This window comes from Callithrix jacchus, chromosome 1 (assembly GCF_049354715.1).
Source record: "Callithrix jacchus isolate 240 chromosome 1, calJac240_pri, whole genome shotgun sequence".
Classification (NCBI taxonomy): domain Eukaryota; kingdom Metazoa; phylum Chordata; class Mammalia; order Primates; family Cebidae; genus Callithrix; species Callithrix jacchus.
This window is the reverse complement of record NC_133502.1, coordinates 66,768,129-66,790,617: the sequence shown is the minus strand read 5'-3', so window position 1 is coordinate 66,790,617 and position 22,489 is coordinate 66,768,129. Positions and strand designations below refer to the sequence as shown.

The following is a 22,489-nucleotide window of genomic DNA, read 5'->3' as shown; positions in this document are numbered from 1 at the left end:
TGATAATTAGATTTGAAATGTAATTTACAGATAAGTAGGTTTCCTTCTAAGGAGGAAGCAAAATTAATATTAAAGAAAATATAATTGTATTACATATTTAAAGGAAATAGGGATTTCACTTGTGAGTAGTACATGAATAAGCTTGAGGCTTGTTTGAATGACTTTTCTTGGGTATATAAACCTTCTTAAATTAGCTTGAAGAGGTTAATCTTTTTTCGTCAGTCCTGTATCTACAGCTACCTATGTCTCTTCCTAATTAGATGTCCTCCCACATCTGAAATATAAAATTGAAAACTTGATCCCATCATCTTCCCTCCCAATCTCTCCTCTCCATCATCTTTACTTCATCAGTGTCATGGACACCAATATCATCTTGATCTTCAAGCTTTGAATTCTTCAATGATTTTTTTTTTCCTGACAACTCTTAATCAGAAGTTGTTCCTAAATCCATAAAAACTACATCAGGGCTTCATCGACTTTTCACATGTACATCAAGAGTCCCTGTCCTGCTTAGCTCACTTCAGTCCTTCACACAGCCTCAGGATTAGGATTCTGTAAACACTGTTTTAATGTCACACACCTACAGTGGCCCCTTTTGAATTAATGTAAATTTTCAACTAGTGTAATTAATGTATTCTTCATCTCTGTACCAGATCTTTTCATTTATCACCCTCATGCCATTTGTTGAGGTTTTTCTTCCTTAACCTAATACTGCCATCCTCATGGAATGGTATATGAAGACACATGGAAAATATTAAGACAAAAATCATCCATTATATCCATAAGACAAATACATATTTTAATTTTTACTAAATTTACTTCAGTGTATGTATACAGTTTTAAACTACTGTCTCATACAGCATTCTGTTTTAAGTGAATTGTTTTACAAGTTGAAGCTTTCCAAATCAAAAAGTCCAAAATTCAAAATGTTCTACCCAAAATCTGAAACTTTTTGAGGATCGACATGACACTCAAAGGAAATGCTCATTGGAGCGTTTCAGATTTCAGATTTTGGGGTTCGGGATGTTCAACTAGTAAATATGCGAATATTCCAAAAATCAAAAAAATTGTAATGCTTCTGGCTCCAAGCATTTCACAGAAGGGATACCCAAGCTCTACTATCTCCCAAACATGGATCATTTCTACATTCTACTCCCTGAAACATTATACATCCTTAGAACTAATGCATAGTCACCATTTTCTTTCAGATTTATCTTAAAGCTTCTTTCAATAAATTCCTTTATATATTGTATCAGCATCCACATTTTTATTTATTGTCAACAATTCCCTAATTTAATGGCCTTTTATTAAGTACCTACTGTATACTGGATTCTGGAGATAGAAAAATGAGACAGAGATCTTACTTTGCTTCTTTGAGAGCAAAGAAATATGTAAAAATTTAGATTGACAACACAGGTATGATTGAGGCATCTAAAAGTACTTAAAAGCTCCCAAGTGCTGGTTCATCTGACTTGTAGCCCAACAAATAGCTGGAGGAACTCAACTGACAAGTCATTTAACCCTGTGAGCCTTGGTTTTCTCACTTACAGAATGAGTGGCGGGGGCTGCTCATTATTGGAAACGATAGCTTCTACAGATTGAGCAGTAACTGCATGCTGAGCACTGTGCTAAGTGCTTTAACAAGCATTAGTTCACTTCATTCTCATAATTATCATATATGTTAACTACTAATATGCCTATTAAGGTAGTTGGTCTAAAATCAAATCTGGAGTATGAAGTGGTAGAGAAGAACTTGGATGCCAGGGGTGAACAGTTCCAGTATATGTCTTCTTAAGCCATTTAGTGTTCCATTATTGGCACGCTAAGCTTGTGGGAGTCATTTATTACCCAGCTCCTCAGGGTTATCGGCAAGGTCTTATTTTTCACACAGAAAAAGAATTTGCAACCTCTGGCACAAATGGGTTAATTACTAGCATGTTCCTCTGAAAATCCGTGGAATTTCATTCTTTTTATTCCCCTTGTAAGGCATGGCATAGGAGGTCCTATTCTCTGATTCTAAGTGATCTCCCCTCTCTGGAGTTTATACAGTGATTTTCCATAGGCACCTATAGAAAGCTCGCCTTACTCATTTGCCATTTTATTCAACAGATATGTTTGAAATTGTATGGAAAATTATCAGTTATACAAAGACATAATGGGGGAAGCAAAAGTAGACACTATCCCTTTTTGATGGAATGATTTCATTTAAAAATGATTTCTTACATTTGAGGAAAACAGGAAAATGCTTAAGGACTGATTTTGCTTGTTCTCTAGCTGCCCTCGGGCACATGTGCACTCCTTAACTCAGCTGTGAATCCTATAAAGGTCGATCTCACGTCCTCACTTTTCAGATTTCTCCTGCCCCTATGCAACAGACGGTTAAGTACTTTAATGGATAGGTATTTTTAATATGTCATTTGAAAGATAAAATCAGTGACATTCACCGGCTTTCACATCAAAAACAATTCTAACACTAGCCAGTTTTAACACATTTTCTGTCCAGCCTTCTTCACACATAATTCTTCCTTCTAATATTTTATTAACAGATTTACAAAGGTCCCGACCCTTACTTCCGGTATTCCAGCCTTCAGCTGAACTGTGAATATCGTTTCCGTGTATGTGCCATTCGCCAGTGCCAAGACTCTCTGGGACACCAGGACCTTGTAGGTCCCTACAGCACCACAGTGCTCTTCATCTCTCAGAGGACTGAACCACCAGCCAGCACCAACAGAGACACTGTGGAAAGCACAAGGACCCGACGGGCACTGAGTGACGAGCAGTGTGCTGCTGTCATCCTTGTGCTGTTTGCTTTCTTTTCCATTTTGATTGCCTTTATCATTCAGTACTTTGTAATCAAGTGAAAATATAACTTTATTTTTTAACTCTATTACATTTTATTTTGTCATGTACTAAAATTATTTCTGTATTGCTTTTATAAAAAACAGTGGCATTTAGCACTGGCATTGAGACTATAGCACATCATTTTTGCCATTTTCAGTGCTTATATTGTTAGGTAGAGGCTGGCACTTTATTAGAATGCAAGCCACAAAAATATCAATTTTTGTTTTTTTGTTAGGGTGGGTCTTTTCCTTTTCTTTTTTCCTTTCTGTCTCTCTCTTTTTTTTTTTTTAACATGCCTTCTATAGAAAAACTTTCTAAGAGGCAACAATTTAGGAATGGATATTTTGACCAATCGGCATGAGTGTAACAGTGATAACCTGATCTGTTTGTTTTAAAGATTATTACCAAGTGAAAAATTCAGAATGAATAGAATTTACACTAACATCCTATATAAAATGTTAAAGTCTGATGCTGTGAAAGCAATCTAGTGCTATATTTCTACCTCCTCATTTGTCTTAATTATTTGGTAAGTGGGATTATGATGAGTAGCTGGAGGGGCTTAGAAACAAAAACTGGGTGAAAGAGTATGCATGAAGAAAAGCTTTGATAAATGTGGAGTTCTTCATTATAAATATATATTCAGAATTCACAGATAAGTACTTAAAGAAAGCACAGACAGTTTACTTGGCCTAAAAATATTTTGATGTTTACTCAGAAAGTTCCTCTTCAGGTCTTGAGAACATGGAAAAGAACCGAGGGCTTTTAAATACTTTTTTAAAAGTAATCGTAAAAGTAAACTGAATTTCAAACCTATCTGGCTCTGTTTTGTGAACCATTGCACTATATGTACATGTATAAGGGTATACACGTGCATATATGGCACATATATATATATACACACACACACACACATACCAAGTATAGAGATTCATATTACACACATACACTCACTTCGTCTGGTATAGGCTAATTTTGAAGAACTCCCATAAGTTTTTGCTGCTTCTCCCATAACTGCTGCCACCACCATCAGAATTCATAATCAAACCTAACCTTTTTGTTTGGGGCACCAAATCTGAAGACAACATTCATTTGCACCAGTAAACTTCAAGCTGCTTTCTTTCTTGAAAACTAACGTTTAATGTATAATGTCTGTTTGGATACTGTTCCAAATTGTTGGTTGCATGTGGTTAATGTTGCATTAGAGCACTTTGCAATTGCATAATTCATTAATGTTTTGTGAGCTTGCATTTGTGAGCTTTTGGATGATCAGACTGAATTTTGTCAAGTGTCACATTGTACATCTTGCCTAGATGTCCATGACTGCCAGTAATAATACAGTTTATAATGCAACTATCTACAATTCTTTGTTTTAGCACATCTGTTATCTGTAAAACACCTGTGTAACTAGCTTTTTTAATTTATTATTTGAATTTTAGGATAGTGAATCACTAATTTTTAGTTGCTGAAGTTGGCATTTTAGTGATTATTAAGCACTTCTGTCAGTCCTTGAAAAAAGAACGTATGTTTTGTGATTTGAAGATCTCTGAAGAATTTCTTTTATAATAGAATGGGCATGTATTGTAACTGTTTTATGTCAAATGATCTGTGCTGTAGAAAAACATTAACCCTTGTTCAAAAAAGAAATGGATAAACTTGGCCTTTCTAAGTGGTAAGAATGACCTGTCACTATAATATTCTGTATGTTTACATTTTATTTAAATTTAATCTCTTATGTATAGGGTGATAACCTTCCCCCAAAACATCAGTGATTGCGATTGTTTTCTAGAAACTTCTTTAAATTGCCACATTTGGCAGTACAAATGAGTCTGAGTATAATAGCCCAGAGATTTATATATAGTTGAATGTCTAAAACGGTAAAATGTGCCACTGTGTCAAGTTACAGTGGCTTATGTTTTTCATAGTAATTCAAATGAACTTCCTATTTTTGATAGTAAATGTCATTTAATAGTATACTTGCCATTTGAGCCTCACTGCAAAATTAGTGCAGAGGAGAAAACAATTTTTAATGTAATCTTGATTTTACCTCATATACTGTACATTCCAAAAACTCCAAACTTTTTAAAGATTATAGATACACTACCAAACATATCACCTTAAAATTGTGTAAGGCTGAACTTCATACAAATGAAAAAAAATCTCATAAAAATACATAAACTGTGTAGTAAAAGCATCTTTAAAATCCATGGAAAATAAAAGTTGTATCATTCTTTTTTGAGATATGTTTATTGTATTCATATACATTCATTATTTACTGCCTGTTTAAGAAAATGAAATGTTACAGTCCCCCCTCTTTCAGTGAGCTTAAAGCATTTTCCCCAACAGTATACAAATCTTCAACATGAGAGGATGCATATTTATTATATTAAGTCCAGAAAAGAATGAAATTAGAAGTTTTATCCTAGTGACTTGATTTTTATGCAGCTCATGAAAATTTCCATCCCAAGGACTTCCTCCTCAGGACAGGGACTCTGCCTTTTTTTTTTTTTTTTTTTTTTTAATAGGTAAGCTAGCAAATTTGATGTTACACATATTTTACTGCAATAAAAAAAAGATCATTGAAAAATTTACTGCAGAAGCCAATATGGAAGAAGAACTCAATGTTTAAAAAAGCCAACTTTTTTTTAAATCAAGAAATAAGTACACAGCTTCAAACTCAGGGTCTAGGTTGAGGACAATCATATGAGTCCTATTAAAGGATAACCAGTTTTAAGAACACTGTCAGGCAGGCTACCATGAAGCTCTCCTTTACTCCATGCTTAGCTCTTGCAGCCTTCCCAGTAGTGATGAAGGATCACATTTTTGTTCAGCTTTGCCCATTGCTGTCATTCATAACAGATGAATGAAAAGTCCCAGAAGCCTGTTACATTTGGGAAGGTTTTCTTCTGTTTCAGCCTTCAGTGGTTAATTTGCTTGACAAATGTTCAGACAGGACTTCAGAAACCTGGTGAAAGCACACTGCAGATACTTCAGAGAAAACCAGTTTGTTCTACGAAGCGATAAGAGACTTGACAGTCTGCTTCAGCTGAAAGTGTTCATCAGTGTTGTACTGGTCCAGGGTACGCCCCCAGGCTCCTGTTCCAGGAATGAACCAGGTACAGGATAAAGGCAATCCAGCACCCTTCCAGCTCATCATCATGGCACAGCAGGGCATCGATGAGTTCATATTTGGCACAGGACACATCAATGGTTGATTCCAAGTAAATTTTAGAAATAACAGAAAGCCAGGACTGGAAATCTTCAAACAGAATTTTCCTTAAAGCAGAGATATGAGGCCCTCTTCTGCTGTAACTTACATAAATCATTATACTTCTCATGGAAGTCCCAAGTTCATAAGTTTCTTCTGAAGCCCTTCCAAGAAGTAGGCTTTAGATGAAGTTTGGGATCACGCAGTGAAGAAGGGTCCATCTCTATGACAATGACTGAACGGTGTCCTGCAGCTCCAGGCCTCAGCCACCTGCTTTTTCAATGTTTCCTCCATGACAGCATCCAAAAACTCTACCATCACCTCCTTGCCCTTTTTCCCCGCCCCGGGCCGGGCAATGCTGGCCATTTCCCATTCATCTCCTCACAAGGTACAGAGCCACATCAACTCATAGATTTCTTAATTGCCACAGCTGCGAGTACTATAATAGAGTTTAAAATGTTGGGCTAGGGAAGCAGAGTCTGGAAACAGGAACTTCACAGAAGCAGCTAAGTATGGGTCCAGCCTTGAGTAGGGTATAATACTGATCAACAATATTATTGTATGTCACCTCTTTTTTCTGTAGACTGGAAATAGGAGTTTTAGGCATCATGTTTGAGCGTTCCACGGGTTGGTTTCCAACACAAATCCCTTGCTTCTCCCCATTACAAGATTATTTCTGCAGGAAGATCCCATCCCAAAGTGGCTCAAGGAGGCAAACAGGCTTTAAAAGAAAATAGTTCCCCCGAACATAAAATGAGCAGTGATTCTGTAACCTAACTCCAATCATCAAAAAAGATAATGCCTCATGTTTTTAGAGAGTTTGTAAGTGTTCTATTTACATATATATTTTGTAAGTATATGCTCTTGAGAATATGTATCCCTTTTGTTATCATTTTCTCTCTGATGCTCCTAAAAAAGAGAAAAAACTTGGAGAAAAAAAAGAAAATCAACAAAAGAACCAAGATTTCAATAAGGTGGTCATCAAATTCTGTGTCCAGAGTGGTGCCTTAAAATGTTTAGATGCTGTAATGGCTATTTTTTGTCTCCTAAACAAGGTGATTGTGCTGTTTCTACTTACTATGGGAAGTCTGGCAAGAGAAAAGGGTCTCAAAACAACAGATTTTGAAGCCACGTGGCCCATTCAAATCATTATGGCTAGGATCTGTTGACCACTTAATGTGCCCTAAGCAATATGTTCAGTTCTTCTCATACATTCCTCTTAATTGCTCTAGTAAGCATTACCTGCAGCACACAGAAGTCGAGCTCTTTGCCACAGGTCTCGTGGCTAATAAATGATGAAGCTGGGGTTTGATCCAGGTGATTGGTCTGGTGCTCCCACACTTGACCGCTATTTTCTGCTGTCTGCCCTAAAATTTGTAAACTCCAGGAAATCAAAATTTATATTAATTGACTTTAATAGTACATTTATGATAGCATTTATTGAGTACCACCTGTTTGCTAGACATTGTGCTAAGCACTTCCTCATATGCAAAACAAACCACAGCCCTCTAAGGATTGAACAGAAAGAAATCAGATGAGAAGAATCTGGTACAAGGATAACAGACTAAATAAGAAATCCTAATTTCTTCCCTCTTGAATTTCATCCCCTGATACTTTTACCACCATTTTGAGCCCACACTCAGTCCCTAAGGATAACCCATCTTAAATATTCATCCAAGAATGAAAATGCCCTTTTTTGCCACTTACCACAACTGAGATGTGCTGACATGTTCAAAAATGAATATTGCTACCATGTGGACCAACCTCAAAAACATGCTACGATCAAGGAAGCCAGACACAAAAGGTCACATATTGTACGATTCCATTTGTATTAAATATCCAGAATGAGTAAATTTATAGCAACAAATTAGTGGAGGCCAGGGCTGGAGGGAGGAGGAAATGGGGAGGAACTGCTCAGTGGGTACTGAGGTGATGGAAATGCTTAGGAGCTAGAGATAGTGGTTTCACAATACCGAGGGCACTAAATGCCAATAGGTTCTTCACTTCAGAATGGTTAATTTTATGTGGATTTAAGTTCCTTTTGCTAAGGACACAGGCCAACTTCTCTATTCCTTCTCAGATGCTACCTCTCCTTTCAGCCTGTGGCATGTGCCTGGTTTACAACGGAATATTTTATGGGTGTCCTTGAGAGCGATTAACCAGTTTGGCCTGCCTAGTCCCAAGTTATCAGCTCTATCTCATTCTTAATCCTTCTAGGGTGACACAGAGGGCTTACAGAAGAAATTACCTTTTCACAGTTTACTAATGGCAGCCACTGTGTAGTAAGAATGTGTGTATGTAGTAGTATAAGGCCTGTATCCTCTTCCCACCCACCCTCCCAAGGGCTGCTCCCTCTCCACCATTCCCCTTGGTAATCATTGCCACACTGAGCCTGTCTGTCTCTCAGGAGAAACTGGGACCAACAGAAAACTGCTAAAGCAACAGCCACAGAGTAATAGGAATCTGCACTCCACAAAAGTCTTGCCTAAATTTGCGTGTCCTTGCTGTGTAAAGAGAAAACCTAGGAAAGTCTGAGCCCCTGGTCAATGTGGTGGTCAGGTCCTGGACAGAAATAGCTGGTCTTGATCTTCTCTGCCAGGGGCTCCCCTTCCAGGGCCAGTTTGCCATTTCTTCATTTTACTAAAGAAGATACCATTTCCTGGCATCTGGGGTCTAGAGGAGCCTAGTGGGTCATGTGAATGAGGAAGGGGCTGAGTGTGAAGCCACAGATACCTTGCGTGTGGCAACAGCTGTGGGGTGCCTGCAGAGCGGCACCAGCTTACAGGCTGCAGGTGGCAGCCTTTGGGGAACATGAGCCCAGAGCTGTCACAGCTTCCAGTTTTGCAAGACAATGCTTCCTTCTCAAGCTCCCACACCTCCCTGGATGTTACCATTCCTTTCAGCCTGCAGCATGTGCCTGGTTTACAGCAATATTTTATGGCTATCCATGAGAGCTACTAAAGAATTTGGTCTGCCTGGGCCCAGGTTGTCAATCTGGAACTTTACATGAATTTTCCCAATTGTAAAAGTTTGGTTCAAAACATTATGAAATGGTGAGGCTCAGTGGCTCACACCTGTGAGTACTTTGGGAGGCCTAGGAGGGCAGATCACAGGAGTTCATGAGCAGTCTGGGCAATCTAGGGAGACCCTGTCTCTACAAACTTCATGCCCTGCTCTTATGTGGGGAAAAGAGTGTAAAGCCTGTGGAGTGTTTACAAGTTTCCACAAGTATTATACAAGTTATGGATCTATTCTAAGCTCCTCACAACTTTCCAGATTCTTTCCAGATACCATGTGCCCATAAAATCTGGTTTCTGGAATACAAACTGGAAGGCACTTTCTTAGCAGAATCCAGATCATAACCTACCAGTCTCTGTAGCTGGTGGTGCTGTGGTTTATATAGCAAGAGGCCACCCAGCACAGTGGTTACGCCTGTGGACTCTGGAAGTGGACAGCACCGCCCTTACTGGCTACCCCAGTGACCTGGGGTCATTTCTCTGTGCTTTGCTCTTCTCATCTCTAACATAGGGATACTAAAGGGACCTGCTGCCTTGGACTGCTGGTTAAATGCATTCAGATATGTAACTACTTGGAACAGTGCTTTGCACACAGCAAGCATTAGCTTTATGTTGGCCTCCAGCCAGGGACCAAGAGCCTATTGATGACACCAAACTCTTGCCTCTGGGGATACAGGCCATAGATGGGCCAAACTTAGACCCACTCATGCCCCACATGAGTTACACAGGCAGAATAGAGAAGAGAGATGTCCATGCTCCTGGTCTCCTGAGAACTTTCTCTTCCTCTCATTAGATGAACTATGAAGTCAGGAAGCTGGCAAATGTCTACAGAAACACAAAGTAAAAAACAGATTTGGTCCATTCCTTCCTAAAACATTGAATGCCAATTCATCATAAGGGCTCAGATACGTTCTAAGGGCCAGGTTACATTTGAACCTCAGCTTAGCAATGTTATCAAAAAAGCCCGCTGGGTCTCCACCTCTCCATATCAGTATTCTCTCTTAAGCTGGAGTATCAGTGAATACACTGAACACCCACTACAATCAGAGCACTGTTCTTAACTGCTAGGAATTGTAAAGAAAACAATGGTACCTGGTTCTGCAGAAGCTTATTCATTCTCCGAGTTAACAAATATTTATTAAATTCTCACTTTGTGCCAGACACTAAGGAAAGAGCAATGAACACAGTAGATTAAAGCCCTGCCTTCTGGTGCACATAATGTGGGGAGGCAGAGATAGACAATAAAAAAAATAGCTAAGTAAATTAAATAGTAGGTCAGTTGATAGTAACCAATATGGAGAAAATACACTAGAGAGAGGAAGTGCCTGAATGGAGGTAATTCACAACAGCCAGGACGCTGACAGCAGATGCGGTGAGCCTGCCTCAGTGCCACCATAGTGGGTGGGTCAAGGAGTAAGGGAACCTTTAGCAGAGGCTGGGGTAGCCCATCAGGCCATGAGCAAATGGGAAAAATGAAAGAGACTCAGGGATCTGCAGCCTATGAGAGCCATGGGGAAGATGTCAAGTGCTCCTGGGAGCATCATCCGAGTCAACGAAAGCAGCCACCTCTTCACCAGCCACATGCCTCTGCCTCCAAGGCTAGCAGAGCCACTGGTGACCAGGCAGGAAGGGGACATGGAAATGGAGTCTAGTGAATGTTGGCCCCAGGCACCCCAGGAGCCTGCATGAAGCTTCATAAGGACTGCTCCCTCTAGCTTTAAGCCACTGACCCCTCTCCCCATACACCTGGGCCACCCTGGGGAAAGGCATGATGTCTTAGAGAACTGAACACTGCCCAGAAGGGCCAGTTAACTGATTCGCCTGGACCATGCCTTATCCCGGCTAGAGCATCCATTTCTCTTGTTGAGAGCACAGGGGAAAATCAGATCAACTATAAATGAAGACATTACATTTTCTCTGCCTAGGGGGAGGAGACAGGGAGGAAGAAAAAGTGGAAACAGTGGGCACAGCAACTATTTTGAAGAGTTTTGCATGAAAATGATCCAGAAGAGAAAAACCGATGGAGAGAGAGAGAATTGATACAGTGATGCCTGGAGGAGGAGAAAGTAGGCTTGAGGGACACAGCCAACTCAGCTGCAACTTCCACCAACTGTCCCTGGGGAGCATGAGCGGAGGTGTGGCAGTTATCTTCAAACTGCTGCTTTTTTTTTTTTTTTTTTTTTTTTTTTCAGAGAAACGGGGTGCAAGGTCACCAGCTGAAAAGCAGGGGGTGGAGGTTGAGTCTAAGAAGAGAGGAGAAGGTATAAAGCAGTAGCCTGGGGGTGGGGGAGTGAATGAGGTCAGATAAGAGTCGGGAGGGCCGGAGGAACCAAGCACCCCGCTAGTGGTGGTGCTTTCAAGTGAAACAGTGCGATTTGAGAACGCGCAAGGAGTAGGAGGGAATTCGGCTTCACCAGGGCTGTGGTGCTGTTGGCGGATGGACGAGGCTGACGATGGAGAAAAGAGCAAGGGAAGCGAGGACGTCTGTGTGGGAGTGATGGCGACTGCTCGCAGGCAAGGGACCTCCATGGATGGAGGTCGCAGTCGGTTGAAGGATTTACCGGAACGGAGGTGCTAGGGGAAATGAGCTAAAAAGAGAGCGGGCTAAAAAGAAACCTAAAAAGAGTTCAGAAAGGGGGCTGACCGAAGTGGAGGTGGAGGAAGGCCGGCAGGCCCTGGCGACTGTGAGGCGTAAGGTCCAGTCCACAGGCGCATCTGAGATCGGGTGGAGTGCAAGGTGATAGGTAGAAAGGAGGTCAACAAACGGAGAGGCCAAGGCATTGCAAGACTCACTATGAATGTGAACCATCGCAGATGCAGTGCTTGAAAGAGAGCGCAGGCCCCTAGTCCTCAGGGACCGCGGGTGACCCTGGGGGAAGGCACTGGAGAGGGCGGGGTCCGATGAAGTCACATTCAAAGCTAAATTTTGGGACCGCTGGAAACAGCAGCGATGAGGGAGGTGACAGGTGTCGCTTCTCCAAGTCCACAGCCTGCAAGTGAGAGAGAACTGCAGGAGACGCTTGTCCCTAGGCAAAGCCAGGTGCCAGGTCCAGAAACGAGGTTCGAAAGAAGAGGTTAAGGATTTAAGCCACTGAGCCGGTGGAGCTGTGCAGTGAGTGGGACGTCAGGCTTGCAAGATCCGGGATTAGGCCGACCAGAGCCCACATCCCAGTCCCGCCTCTTATTACCCGTTTGATCTCAAGTGAGATCGCTTTGTTCAGGGGCGAAAGGAGCGCCCCAGGCCATGAGGATTAAATGGAGAGCACAGGGCCAGATCCATCTAGATTCTCGGTAACTGTTAGCTATTGTTATTAAGATCACACTGTACAGACGCTTGCATTTGTTTTAGCCCTTTTCCCCAATTTTGGTTCTGGTGTTGACAAATAGTCTAGTTTTTTACGTGTATAAAATATGTTGTACATAAGAACACCATATCACATGTGAAAGTACTTATACTGTCCACGTAAATGTTTGTCTTTTACTTTATAATGAGTAAACATGCTCACGGATCCTTGAAATTATTTGGTCACGGCGGGCACAATGACTCACGCCTGTAATCGCAGCACTTTGGGAGGCCGAGGCAGGTGGATCACATGAGCTCAGGAGTTCGAGACCAGCCTGGCCAACATGGGGAAACCCCCGACTCCACAAAAAAAATACAAAAATTAGCAGACCGCGGGCTCTCCTGTGCTCGCAGCTACTCAGAAGGCTGAGATGGGAGGATTGTTTGAACCTGGGAGGTCGAGGCTGCAGTAAGCTGTGATCGTGTTACTCACACTATAGCCTGGATGACAATGAGACCCTGTCTCAAGAAGAAGAAAAAGAAAGAGAAAGAGAGAGAGAGAGAAGAAAGAAAGAAAAAGAAAGAAAGAAAGAGAAAGAAAGAAAGAAAGAAAGAAAGAAAGAAGAAAGAAAGAGAGAAAGAAAGAAGAAAGAAAGAGAAAAATTATTTGGTCAATTATGTGGTCAGCTCCCTCCGCCACTCGCCAATTTACAGAAGAGGACAACTGGGCTGGGGAAGCACAGGACTGGCCCAAGATTACACAGTTACTCGGTTGTAGAGCCAGGGTTAGACAGAAGAGGCTCTAGATTCTGGTCCAGACTCCCCTCCTACTATTTAGCATTATGGCTTTCTGGGGATTACCGTAATCCCTCCTCCACCATCATGAGGCAGCACCCAGCCCACATCCCTTCGAAGGTCTTCTGTGTACCGGACGAACAAAAGCGCCCGCACAGTGCTGGGTCCAGTAACCAACGCTCTCTAGGGTGCAGACATCCCTCACCGGCCGGGGCAGGGCTCGTGCGCTACGGGCGCCGGGTATTCCAGTTGGTGAAGGAGGAAATGCACGGACCCGGGAAAGGACGCGGGAGCAGGGCTGGGGCGGGCCGTGGCCGTGGGAGGAGACTGCGCGCAGCTAGCTCGGTAGCTCCTCGGAGCCCACCAGCAGAGCTGATTCCCGCGCTCCGCAGCGCAGCGTTCGGCAGTCTGACCCGACGCGCCTGCAGCGCGCGGGCTGGGAAAGGAGGCGCTCACCGAGCTGCACCACGCGCCAGACTCCCAGCCCGACCTGGGGCGCGGCCGCGCGGGGAACCTATGGGCAGCCCCTGGAATGGCAGCGACGGCACGGAGGGTATGCGGGAGCCGCCGTGGGCCCCGCTGCCGCCTTGCGACGAGCGCCGCTGCTCGCCCTATCCCCTGGGGGCGCTGGTGCCGGTGACCGCCGTGTGCCTGGGCCTCTTCGCCGTCGGGGTGAGCGGCAACGTGGTGACAGTGCTGCTGATCGGGCGCTACCGGGACATGCGGACCACCACCAACTTGTACCTGGGCAGTATGGCCGTGTCTGACCTACTCATACTGCTCGGGCTGCCCTTCGACCTGTACCGCCTCTGGCACTCGCGGCCCTGGGTGTTCGGGCCGCTGCTCTGCCGCCTGTCGCTCTACGTGGGCGAGGGCTGCACCTACGCCACGCTGCTGCACATGACGGCACTCAGCGTAGAGCGCTACCTGGCCATCTGCCGCCCGCTCCGAGCCCGCGTCCTGGTCACCCGGCGCCGGGTTCGCGCGCTCATCACCTTGCTCTGGGCCGTGGCGCTGCTCTCCGCCGGGCCCTTCTTCTTCCTGGTGGGCGTCGAGCAGGACCCCGGCATCTCCGTGGTTCCCGGCCTCAATGGCACCGTACGGCTCACCCCCTTGCCTCCCGCCTCGTCGCCGCCCCACTGGCCCTCACGGGTGCCACCGCTTTCCCCGCTGTCGCGGCCCGAGGACGCAGAGGCCGCAGCGCTATTCAGCCGCGAGTGCCGACCGAACCCAGCGCAGCTGGGCGCGCTACGTGTGATGCTGTGGGTCACCACTGCCTACTTCTTCCTGCCCTTTCTGTGCCTGAGCATCCTCTACGGGCTCATCGGGCGGGAGCTGTGGAGCAGCCAGGGGCCGCTACGAGGCCCAGCCGCCTCAGGGAGGGAGCGAGGCCACCGGCAGACCATCCGCATCCTACGTAAGTGGTGCCACCTCGGTTCCAAAGACGCCTGCCCGCGGTCGGCATGGCCGCGGACCACGCAAACGCTGGGTCCTCTTCCTCTGCTCGCCCAGCTCTGGGCGCCGCTTCCAGCTCCCTTTCCTATTTCAACTCCAGCCTCCACCCGCCTGCACTTTCTGTCTCCCCATAAAAACTATCTCCTGTCGCCCAGACTCCAGGGCGCTTCAAGGGTGGGATTCCCGGATCGGATTCAGTTGCTAGCAATGCTTTTCCAAAGCCTCTGAGACCAGGAGGGGGAGTTGGCAATGCTTAATCCAACCACCTGTTAGATGCCACAGATGAGGAGTCCTCACAGTGCCCTTGAGAAGACGAAGGAGACTTCATGAAGCTAAAATTCTTATTGAATGTTAAGTGATGCTGAAGGCTAAGTAAAGCGTGCTCATATCAAAAAGTAAAGATTGTGCAGACCTGTTGTAGAATTCTTTTCAACAGAAAACTTGTCTCTGAAGTGGGTTTGTGGAAGGGAGCCTGCCAAGGCGGCTTGTTTAGAGAAATTGCTCCTTCTGGTTTATGTCCAGCCTTGATAACACATATACGAGCCTATTATGCCGTTTTAAAGCAAATATCCATGCAGCCTACAACCAGGTGGTTTGTTCTGGGGTGAGGATCCGGCTAGGCAGAAGTTTTCTCTAATTTATTAGGCTGTTACTTATTATTGCAGATGGTTCCTTGGGGCGGGGGGAGGGGGCGCCCTTATTTGCTGCCCAGTGCTTTTGTTAATCCCGGTGCTGTGTCTTATGTTGCAGTGGTGGTGGTTCTGGCATTTATAGTTTGCTGGTTGCCTTTCCACGTTGGCAGAATCATTTACATAAACACGAAAGATTCGCGGATGATGTACTTCTCTCAGTACTTTAACATCGTCGCTCTGCAACTTTTCTATCTGAGCGCATCTATCAACCCAATCCTCTACAACCTCATTTCAAAGAAGTACAGAGCGGCGGCCTGTAAACTGCTGCTCCCAAGGCAGTCCAGGCAGAGAGGCTTCCACAGAAGCAGGAACACTGCCGGCGAAGTTGCAGGGGACACTGGAGGAGACACGGCAGGCTACACGGAGACAAGCGCTAACCTGAAGATGATGGGGTAACCAGCACGGCCAAGCCAGGCTCCTCCCGTAGTTCTAAGACTTCGGGGGAAACAGGCGTGCAGAGAAGTAAAGACTGAAAGTGAGGAACAGATGCTGAGAGGAAGAATGGAAGGGGGTTGCATTTGTGCCAGTTGGTTAAGAGAGAGACTGCAGGATTTATTTAACCAGGGTATGAAATGTAACTGTGCCAACCTTTCTAGTTTCCTTCCCACATACCTCCTAAGGGATGTCCATTTTACCACCATGAAATCCCACATCTCAAAGTGTCCTCTGTGTGCTGGTTCAGTGAAGTCCTCATTCTCCTACTCTTTAGAAAGATTGTTCATTTTACAGTTAAGTGATACAGAGAGATGCTGCCCCAAAACTGCCACCTCTGAGATCAGGAGCATATTTTGCTTTTATATTTTGGATGTCAATGTAACAGTGCATCTACAAGCAACCAGGATAATGACAGTTTGATCCAAGAAATTATTAAATACCTGTATATGGCTGCAAAACCTTTTAGAAGTAAAATGAATTCTGGGTAGACTCCAGTGTTCAGGGGTCCCACCTCTCCAGATCAGAGCAAATCATAAAGTTTAGGCACAAGAATACCCTCTTTCCCAAGTACCCAGCAACTGTGTTGCAACCCACTTCTCCTTGAGACTGACTGCCCATGGATTTTCCCAGTGCCACTGGCCATGGGGTAGCAAACTTTGGGCATCAACATTTGAGAGTAGAGCTCAGCAGGATGTGGCTTTCTCTGGTGACTACAAATGACATTTGTAAAGAGCTATTTAATATGCTTTATCTCGGCCGGGCACAGTGGCTTACGCCTGTAATGCCAGCACTTTGGGAGGCTGAGGCGGGTGGATCATGAGGTCAGTAGATCAAGACCATCTTGGCCAACATGGTGAAACCTCGTCTCTACTAAAAATACAAAAATATCAGCTAGGCATGGTGGGGCACACCTATAGTACCAGCTACTCAGGAGGCCGAGGCAGGAGAACTGATTGAACCCAGGAGGTGGAGATTGCAGTGAGCCGAGATTGCGCCACTGCACTACAACCTGAGTGACAGTGCGAGACTCCGTCTCAAACAATACATATGCTTTATCTCACCTCAGCTTCGTGGGGTGAGTGCTGTCGTCAACATTCCTGTTTTACTAGTGATGGAAATGAGTCTGGGATTGCCCAAACAGGAACAGGTGAGCCAAAGTCTGAATCCAGTGTTTAAGATGCTCACCTACTCCCACGCCAAGATGCTGTCCTTACTGAAAAACACTGGTCAATGGATTCACTCAAGAGTGAAAAAGAACTTGCTGGACATTCTGATCAACATCTCTGTAACTTTGTTTTGTTTTTTACAGCTTAAAACACAAATATTTTTAGAGGGCTGCTGCTGTCACTCAGCTCCAGAGGGCTTCTCTCACACCCCTTCTGTATGAATGGCACCCCCCAAATGTGGGCAGGGTACAACTTTCACAGTTGTCCTTGGGACCTTTTTGGGTGCTTTCAGATTAATAAATTCAAACCTAAATTACAATAGAATCTTGATTTTTATGAGAAACTTGTCCTGAGACCTTCATGAATCTTCAAATCTATAAACAGCAGAAAAGTGACAAATGCTATAACTTCAGAGTTATAATGAAAAACAGACATAAAGTCACATTGAGACTTGGAGGCTGGAGAGGCAGCTCCATTGATTCACTGATTTCATGTCTCTGCTTCACAGCCCACAGTTTTAGTGGCCTTGGTGAGTGTCTAAATTACTTCACACCACAGGCCACCATAGTCTCTTTTGAATAGTTAAAACCACAAAAGACGAATACATAAGTAGCAAGGGTATGCCCGAAAATGCAGTCAAAGTTCTGTTGCATTCTCATTTTCTTAGCCAAAGCCCTAGCTCTGTCCTCAGCCCCATCCACAATTTGCGGAGGCATAAAGTCTCTCATTTGCTTTTTCTCCCAGCTAGTGGAAGAAGCAGATTGTAGTCACTTAAAGAAGCATTCCCTAAACTGTGTTCTGCAGATTTACAGGGATTATTGGAACAAATGGCTCTGGGGTTAAATGTGGCAGGAAAATAACACATTGTGTTCCCCCCACCACACCCTCAACATTTAATACACATAACATAGCATGTCAGAGGCTCTGAGAAGTTGTCTTGACCAACATTTCATTGACCTATTTAATCACAGAGCCAACTCCCCATCTTCCCTCCCTAAGAACACTTAGTAAAATCTCATGGAGTGAGGAATACTTTGGGGAGCTCTGATAGAGGGTTTCTGACAGTGGAGATGCCAGCCTTGGGCGTCTGTACCTCTCTGCTTGGTAGCACTGAGTACAGCAGCTGCCGCAGTCCTTCTGCTCACGGGAGCTCCTCTCTGGAGCAGTCAAGAGCGGCCACCTCTCTAGGGAAGTTCACAGCAAAGAACCTTATTGAGATGTATATAATATTTTATTTCATTTTTTTTAGAGTCAGGATCTCATCCTGTTGCCCCAGCTGGAGTGCAGTGGCACAATCATAGCCCACTGTAAACTTAAAGTCCTGCGTTTGAACCATCCTCCCACCTCAGCCTCCCTGGTAGGCAGGACTACAGGCATGCACCACCATGACTGGCTAATTTTTCGTAAAGATGAGGTCTTGCTGTGTTGCCCAGGCTGATCTCAAACTCCTGGCCTCAAGGAACCTCCTACCTCAGCCTCCCAAAGTGCTGGGATTACAGGCACGAGCCACCACACCTGGCTCATGTATAATATTCTAAATGTAGAAGCAAAGACCTCTCCTTTGAGCTTCCTTATTCAGACTAGAAAACAAGGATTTACATGACACTTTGCTGGGACTTAAGCATGTTTCCAGGTGTTGGCATGGGGAGGATCGCCCTTCCCTTTCCAGATGGTCTCTGAGATGGAAGGCCTGAAGGCCATCCCTTTCCACAGGATTCTTGTGTGGTCTCAGCCCACTAGTGGACTGTGAATCAGTGAGTGTGTCACATTTTTCTTTAATGGAACAGCACGGAGAAGAACAGAGTCCATGGTGCATCACATGTAGTAAGGTAACTGTTGTGCTGTGAAGCTTGTGTTCCAATTATGTTTTGGTTGGTGTCTTTCCTGGTTCACAAAATAAAATGTATTCTTGCTGAGGGTCATGGTGGAAAATGTTTAAAAAGTTGTTCTAAGATCTAAAGTTTTTGTCTACCCCAGCAGACAGCAGCCTATTCTTACACTGACAACTGGCTACGAAAAGCGGGGGCCAAGTCAGCGAATCACTGGAGCAGGAGAATCACTGAGCTCTGGTTTCCAGTCCTGGGCTCCCTCCCCACCTGACCCAGGGTGGGAATCGTGGAGGCTGTGGGCCAGCCACGCCCTCCACCCTAATAGAGCCCTGTGCTGGCATTCTAGCCACTTCTCTATGAGCCGCCTTTCCCTTCTGCAGGCGGAACCACTTTTGTGAGGTGAGCTGCCAGCCTTGGGGGAGGGTTTGTATTTCATTCATTCCCATGGCAAACATTTACCAAGCAACTGCTAAGTGTGACGGATATAACAAAATACACTAGAAAAATTAGTCCATGTGACGATGTCAAAATCAAACAACTTTCTACTGGCATTCTCTGTTTGAAATGTGTATTGTGTCTTCCAGACTAACGGATTCACCATTTAGATCAGACGGAAGTGCAGAACACCTGTCTGGATGTTCCTTCTCTTTTTTATGTGAGACATTTCCACTTCTGAAGGAAATGTTCAAAGAGCTATTGCACAACATCCTCTAGGATCCAAGAGTTCCCTGTGCCAGGTTCTCAAAGAGACAGACAGGCAACGTGCTAATGGTGTTTAAAATTCAAACATGCCCTCTCCTGACCCTTTCTACTCATGTCATAATGACATTTACCAGTATATGGCAGCAAATTTCAGTGGTTGCACTGGTCTAGTGTTTTGTGTTTTGTTGTTTTTTAGAGACAGGGTCTCCCTCTGTCACCCAGGCTGGAGTGCGGTGGCTTGATCTTAGCTCACTTCAGCCTTGACCTGCTGGGCTCAAGCAGTCCTCCCACCTCAATCTCCCAAGTAGCTGGGACTACAGACACACATCATCATCACACTAGCTAACCTTTTTATTTTTTATTTTTACAGATGGGGTCTTATTATGTTGCCCAGGCTGGTTTCCAACTCCTAACCTCAATTGATCCTCCCACCTCAGCCTTCCAGGGTATTGGGATTACAAACATGAGCCACCATGTGCAGCCTAGGTTTAAAACTGGCATTATTTAAACATAGATGGGATGCAATATTTAATTATGAGCCCACTTTCTAAGAATTCCAAACTCTATTACAGAGCTCCTAGTCTTCTGTTAAGGAGCCTTCAAAATAAGTGTTTTCTCTTTTGAGCGCACGGGGCATGCACGGGCTCCACAGGAATGCTCTATGGTGATCACTCAACCTGTCCCTTCCTGGTGTATGCTAGAGGAGGGGAGAGAGGCTGGCTCAACTGTCTGCCTTCTTAGGAAAACACCACACACACATTTGAAATAGTGCACACCTGTGTACTAAGGGCTAAAGGACTTTTTATTCCCCATGCTAATTCTCTGGCCCAGTGGTTCTCAAACTTCAGCCTGCACCAGAATCACCTGGAGGATGTGTTAAGACACAGATTGCTGGGCCCTTCCCAGAGAGTTTTAGATTTAGTAGGTCTGGGGTGGGGCCCAAGAATCTGTATTTCTATCAAATTCTCAGGTGATGCTGGTTTATTTCCCAGGTGGGACAGAGCAGGATGGCATAAGATTTCATCACACTACTCAGGACATGCTCAACTGAAAACCTAACAACTGTTTATTTCTAGAATTTTCCATTTAATATTTTTGGACCACGGTTGACCACAGGTAACTGAGCCCTCAGAAAGTGAAACTACGGATAAGGGGGAGTACTGTACTTTGTGGTTCCAAAGAAGCCATCCAGCTGGAAAGGTTCTGTTGTTGCGCTTTCCACAGGCTCCTGCAAACAGGTCCCGATGGTCAAATACTCTTTTTTTTGGTGTTGTTGAGACTGGGTCTCACTCTGTCATCCAGGTTGCAGTGCAATGGCCCAATCATGGCTCACTGCAGCCTCAACCTCCAAGACTCAAGTGATCCTCTCACCTCAGCTTCCTGAGTAGCTGGGACTACAGGTGCACACCACCACACCTGGATAGTTTCTGAATTTTGTGTAGTGAAATTTGTAAGTTTTGCCATGTTGCCCAGGCTGGCCTCAAGCTCCTAGGCTCAAGCAATCTGCCCTCCTTGGTTTCCCAAAATGTTGGGGTTATAGGCATAAGCCACTGCACCCAGCCACTCAAATACTTTTAAGAAATGTCGCAATACTATATAAACTCTTTTTGACTATACAGTTTTTTCCCCTCTCATATATTAACATTGCCCAAACGACTACTCCTTGAAATTCTAGAGAGATGTTTGGGTATGAAGTCAGGGCTCGCCATAAAGATATGGGCACGGAAATGATCATTTTATCCAGTGGCTCAAAAACTTTCACTTGCATCAGAAACACCAGAGGGCTTCTTAAAAAACAGATTTCTGGGCCCACTCCAGAAGTTCTGATTCTGTAGGTCCAGGTTGGGGCCTGAGAATTTGCATTTCTGTGTAGTTTGCAGGTGGTGCTGCTGCTGCTACAACTCCAGGATCACACTTTGAGAACCACTGATTTAAGTTATAGAAATAGATGGCCCCGACAAGGAGAAAGCTTACCGAGATCAAAGCAGAGGCAGAGGGATGCACTCTAATGATCCTGCCCTGCCTGGAAGTCACCAAAGCAGGTAGAAGAGCAGAAAAGGAAAAGCACACGATGCATGTGATACAACCCAAAGGAAGAGTGTTTCACGGAAAGTTGGAGGCCATGGGGTCACACACCATGAAGAACACAAAGAGAAGTAGTGTTGCCAGATGAAATTCAGAGCTGAAACTAAATTTGAATTTCTGATAAACGACATATATTTTCTGTATAAGTTTAGATAGTATTAGCAGGACACACTAAGGTCCATGTGTGGTGGCAAACACCTGGAGTCCCAGCACCTTCAGAGGCCGAGGCAGGAGGATTACTTGAGACCAAGAATTCAAGACCAGCCTGGCGATATAGCAAAACCTCATTTCCATACACACACAAAAAATGTTTTTCTTCATTAGCTGGGCATTGTGGTGCGCACCTGTAGTCCTAGTCACTCAAAAGGCTGAGGTGGGAGGATTGCTTGAGCTCAGGAGTTTGAGGCTGTAGTGAGCTCTTGATCACACTACTACACCTAAAAAGTACGGCATACTTATTTCTTATGTTTTTAAATTATTTATTATTTATCTGAAATCCACATTTAGATGGGTATTCTTTTTTTTTTTTTTAATCTGGTAACCCTAGAACACAGACAATGGAAATACCACAGGGTTTGGCAAAAGGAACCTAGCAAGTTCCTTTCAAGAGAGCGCTGGGCCAGGAGCCGGAAGATGGTAAATTGAAAGGAAATGGCCACTGAACAATGGCGGACTAGATGGTCCCAGCCTTGGGGGCCTCCTTGTGCAGGGAGCTCAGCAGCTAGGTAAGGTACTTTGCCACTAGTCCTGTCCTGTACTGACTTTTACCCCTGCCCAAGAGCCAGCATCTCCTGCTGTGGCTTGTGTCCCAGCTCCCTAGTTAGGAAAGCACCTACCATCCCGTGCTAGCATCTACATTGTACAGTGGGTAATTATTTGGATTTAAAAAAAAAATCACAAAACTGAAGAAGTGTCTGATTCAGAACTTCCTGGAATATAATGTGTCATGAAAATCTGTCAAACTGAGTAAGTTTCATTTGTATC

At 44.5% G+C, this 22,489-nt stretch overlaps 2 protein-coding genes across 7 annotated transcripts in view; both read left to right on the top strand.

The window, feature by feature from the left end:
• FNDC3A (fibronectin type III domain containing 3A) overlaps positions 1-5,077 on the top strand; it is a 212,131-nt gene extending 207,054 nt beyond the window's left edge. For all 6 annotated transcript variants that reach the window (XM_035297891.3, XM_078357623.1, XM_035297894.3 and 3 more), the window contains one exon: positions 2,547-5,077. In XM_035297891.3, the coding sequence (XP_035153782.1) occupies positions 2,547-2,861 (315 nt within the window). In that variant the 3' untranslated portion in view covers positions 2,862-5,077. The remainder of the gene's footprint in view (positions 1-2,546) is intronic.
• Positions 5,078-13,509: 8,432 nt separating this feature from the next.
• On the top strand, positions 13,510-15,831 carry MLNR (motilin receptor). Its single transcript, XM_035297888.3, has 2 exons — positions 13,510-14,558; positions 15,347-15,831. Exons 1-2 carry the CDS (start codon positions 13,658-13,660, stop codon positions 15,682-15,684), a joined length of 1,239 nt encoding a protein of 412 aa, XP_035153779.3. The 5' UTR covers positions 13,510-13,657; the 3' UTR covers positions 15,685-15,831.
• Positions 15,832-22,489: the final 6,658 nt, after the last annotated feature.